Genomic DNA, 4,833 nt, shown 5'->3' on the forward strand with positions numbered 1-4,833 from the left:
TAAAAAAAATTTTTGTTTTTTTTTTTTTTTTTTTTTTTTTTTTTTTTTTTTGAGACGGAGTTTTGCTCTCCTCACCCAGGGTAGAGTGCAATGGCACAATCTTGGCTCACTGCAACCTCCGCCTCCCAAGTTCAAGCGATTCTCCTGCCACAGCCACCGAGTAACTGGGATTACAGGCTCCCGCCACCACGCCTGGCTAATTTTTGTATTTTTAGAGGAGATGGGATTTTACCATGTTGGCCAGACTGGTCTCGAACTCCTCACCTCAGGTGATCCGCCCGCCTTGGCCTCCCAAAGTGCTGGGATTACAGGGGTGAGCCACTGCACCTGGCGGTGAAAAATATTTTTAAAAAATCATGTAGATAGAACCGTTTGTCAAGATTTGAGAACCCGCACAATATCAAATTAGTTTAGAATTATAGCATTTTGTAGCAGGAAAGATCCTGAAAAATTTGGTTCAATTCCTTCTTTTTACAGAAGAGTAATCTGAAGTCTAATGAGAGTAAGTAACCTGCTGAACTTCACTTAGCAAATTATTGGTGGAGTTAAAACTAAAACACAGGGTTCCTGATACTCAGTCTGCAGACTTTTTAAACCTTCTTTGTGTCTTGTATAAAGTTTTAGCCACTGTAATATTGTACATTAGCTTCTGCCTTGCTTATTTAGCCTTATAAAAATCAAGATAAGGAAGTAAAGACTTCTTGTTTTGTTTATTGCTTTCTGTTGTGGGTGCTGGGAGCGGGGTAGGATTTGTGGAGGAACTTACCCTAATTTAGGGGACAGATGTGGAAGTCGTCATTGCCTTTTTAGTGTTTGGAGATAGTGCATATGATTGTAGTGCTTGGAGGGAAATTAGAATCTTACGAAAGCAATGCAGTTTACAGTGAAGAAATCAAGCGTAACAAAATACATAATAATTATGCAAATTCTCGAGTAGTGTTCCGTACTCTACCTCTCGTCCTTGTACTCCCCAAAGTCACCTAGGGTTAATTTTGCAGGAGAATGTGATAGGAGAAAGAACTTGAAAAGTAAGTGTGTTAGTCCATTTTCATGCTGCTGATAAAAGACATATCTCAGACTAGGAAGAAAAAGAGGTTTAATGAACTTACAGTTCCACGTGGCTGGGGAGACCTCACAATCTTGGCAGAAGGCAAGTAGGAGCAAGTCATGTCTTCTGCAGATGGTGGCCAGCAAAAAGAGAGAGAGAGAGCTTGTGCAGGGAAACTCCCATTTTAAAACCATCAGATCTTTTGACACTTATTCACTATCATGAGAACAGCATGGGAAAGACTTGCCCCTGTGATTCAATTACCTCCTACTGGGTCCCTCCCATACCATGTGGGAGTTATGGGAGCTACAAGATGAGATTTGGGTGGGAACACAGAGCCAAACTCTATCAGTAAGTTTGGGATTGGATTTGGAAGACGTAAGTGTGCAGTGTGGGAGTTTTGGACTTTTTAGGCATTGTACATTGTCAGAAATGTTGAGAGAAGGATATGGCATAATCAAAGGTGTATTTTGGGAAAATAATACAAGCAGTAGTTATAATTGATTGGAGGTAGGAATACCAATAGTAGCAGCCTGTTGCGTTAATATAGGCAGACATATGGTAAAAGTCTAAACTAGTGTAAGTAGTGTGGTTTTTCATATAAATCTCAGTCCTCAATTCCATTTCATGTTCAGCATTAAATCTTTGTCTTTATTGTATAGACCACTGTACTTAACTTATTTATGTATCAATGTGTGTATATGTTTATTTGTTGCAGAGTTAAAGGTCCTGAAGATACACATCAATTTTTCTCTGGATCAGCCCAAAGGAGGTCTTCATTTTGTGGTACCCAGTGTAGAGGGAAGTATGGCAGAGAGAGGTGCTCATGTTTTCTCTTGTGGGTATCAAAATTCTACAAGGTAGATTATAGATTCTTAAATATTTCAATTAATTTTTAAATTGCGTTTTTTATGTATAAGTAAGACGTACATTTAGTGTAAAACAAGAAATACTAGTTTTATTCCCTCCCAAATTCATAGTTCTTTCAAATTACTTTGTTAGTCATTCCTCCTAAAAAAAAGTTTTTTTTTTGAGACAGTCTTGCTCTGTCACCCTTGTTGGGGTGCGCTGGGATGCTATCTCTGCTCACTGCAACCTCTGCCTCCTAGGTTCAAGTGATTCTCATGCCTCAGCCTCCCAAGTAGCTGGTATTACAGGTATTCACCACGACACCTGCCTAATTTTTTATATTTTTAGTAGAGATGGGATTTCACCATGTTGGCGAGGCTGGCCTTTAACTCCTGACCTCAAGTGATCCGCCCACCTTGGCATCCCAAAGTGCTGGGATTACAGGCATGACCCACGGCGCCCAGCCCGCCTTAATCTTACATCTCCCTTATTCTCTCTCATTTTCATGTTTACTGTTCTAAAATAATCATCTCACTTGATTCCTTCTTTTTTAAAAACTTTATTTTGAAGTAAAACATACATAGAGAAAATTGCACAGAATGTAAACTTCCATGAATTTTCACAAGTGAACATGCCCACATAATTTACACTTAGACACAATGTTACAAGCATTACAGAGACCTCCTGTCACCTGCTTTCATTCTCTACTTCCCCACTCCACATTCTACTTCTCAACTCTGCTTATTTATTTATTTATTTATTTATATATTTATTTTTTGAAACAGAGTCTCATTCTGTTGGCCAGGCTGGAGTGCAGTGGCATAATCTTGGCTCACTGCAACCCCCACTTCCTGGATTGCAGTGATTCTCCTGCCTAGCTTCCCAAGTAGCTGGGACTACAGGCATGTGCCACCATACCTGGCTAATTATTGTATTTTTAGTAGAGACGGGGTTTCCTCATGTCTTTATAGTAGAGACAGCCTGTCACACAGGCTGGAGTGCAGTGGCGCAATCTCGGCTCATACAGCCTCCACCTTCCAGGTTCAAGTGATCCTCCTGCTTCAGCCTCTGGAGTAGCTGGGATTACAAGCAGATGTATCATTCCTGGCTGATTTTTGCATTTTTAGTAGAGACAGGTTTCACCATGTTGGCCAGGCTGGTTTCAAACTCCTGACCTCAGGTAATCCACCTGCCTCAGCCTCCTATAGTGCTGGGATTACAGGCGTCAGCCACTGCACCCAGCCTCTCCTCAGATTATTATGATAACTACTCTAAACCAGGGATAATGTCTTACATACTTTTATGCCTCAATACTAGGTACCTACCCTGTCACATAACATCTTACCTGAATTGATGAAAGCTGACTATAAATTTTATATCTGGCTTTACCAGCACTCAGTTTGAATTTATACAATGCGTTACATACTTCAAAAAAGCAGTTTTATAATTTAATCAAATAAATTCTGAATATTCGTTATACTTTATAAAACTTTTTACTGTAAGCCTTTTTTAGTTTCTAGAAATGAATGCTGCATAAAAACTGACTAATGTGCATATACAAGTTAAAATTATTTTTTAAAACATTGGAAACTAAGAATTGCTTAACTCTTTTTAGGGTTTGAACTGATGGTAACACATAATATTTTTTTTTAATGTTGCCAAATAGTATTTGGAAACAGATTTTATCAGATTTTTTTCAGGTCGTACAGTATAAAGCTTCAGTAGCCAAATAGCTAAAGGTTTTGTTTGTTCATTTTCTAGAAATGCTAAAATAACTTGCATGTTGGGAAAGCAATGTAGAGGACACTTTGAATACATTTTCTATACTGTCAATCTTTTTTCTAGATTTTGGTTTCCTTGTGTTGATTCATACTCTGAATTGTGTACATGGAAATTAGAATTTACAGTAGATGCTGCAATGGTTGCTGTTTCTAATGGCGATTTGGTGGAGACAGTGTATACCCATGATATGAGGAAGAAAACTTTCCATTATATGCTTACCATTCCTACAGCAGCGTCAAATATCTCCTTGGCCATTGGACCATTTGAAATACTTGTAGATCCATACATGCATGAGGTAAGTCAGAGCTCTCCCCTCTTACTCTCCTCTTGGCCTTTTACTGCTTTTAAAACGATGGATGTTGACTGGGTGCAGTGGCTCACACCTGTAATCCCAGCACTTTGGGAGGCCAAGGCATGTGGATCACGAGGTCAGGAAATCGATCCTGGCCAACACAGCAAAACCCAGTCATTACTAAAAATACAAAAACTTAGCCAGGCGTGGTGGTGGGCACCTGTAGTCCTAGCTACTTGGGAGGCTGAGGCAGGAGAATGGCTTGAACCTGGGAGGTGGAGCTTGCATTGAGCTAAGATTGCGCCACTGCACTCCAGCCTGGGCAACAGCCTGAGACTCTGTCTCAAAATAAATAAATAAATAAATAAGTTTCCCTATCTGATATATATAATGATGTGAATTCTTGAATGAATTTCTTTTAAAATGTTGTATTTAAATCTCAGATTATTTTCCAACAGAGTCTTAGCATTTCAAAATAGCTTCAGTTATTTAGAGTATAGGTTGATTTCTGTAACTAATTCTGTTCATTACTAATGTCATCTTTTGTTTATCATGTTTTGAATGTTGTGGTCCCATCTCTGGAATGTACAATATTGTAAATTCAAAATTAAAGAGCAAGATTTATTCTCTCTTCAACCTATACAGAGGAAAATAGACAGTTAGAAACCCGGTTAGCATACTCAGGAAGACTTCTAGTTTCTTCCCAGCACATATCTTAACATAATTCATTTATCAATTGACAGGCCAAATAGCAGTTTTAGGCCTCCCCAAGCATGAGACTTCTGCTGATTAGAAAATGATTTATTAGTTGTTACCTCTCTTCTTTAGTCTTCAACCTAGGTTTTTTTTTTTTTTTTTTTTT

At 38.7% G+C, this 4,833-nt stretch overlaps 1 protein-coding gene across 1 annotated transcript in view; it reads left to right on the forward strand.

Moving 5' to 3' along the window:
* Positions 1-4,833, forward strand: part of LOC108512301 (transcription initiation factor TFIID subunit 2-like) — a 40,422-nt gene that overhangs the window by 27,205 nt on the left and 8,384 nt on the right. Inside the window, exons 5-6 of the mRNA XM_017847516.1 lie at positions 1,767-1,908; positions 3,743-3,974. Coding sequence (XP_017703005.1) covers positions 1,767-1,908; positions 3,743-3,974 — 374 coding nt within the window. The remainder of the gene's footprint in view (positions 1-1,766; positions 1,909-3,742; positions 3,975-4,833) is intronic.

Source organism: Rhinopithecus bieti, unplaced genomic scaffold (genome assembly GCF_001698545.2).
Source record: "Rhinopithecus bieti isolate Rb0 unplaced genomic scaffold, ASM169854v2 scaffold_28066, whole genome shotgun sequence".
In the NCBI taxonomy this organism is placed as follows: domain Eukaryota; kingdom Metazoa; phylum Chordata; class Mammalia; order Primates; family Cercopithecidae; genus Rhinopithecus; species Rhinopithecus bieti.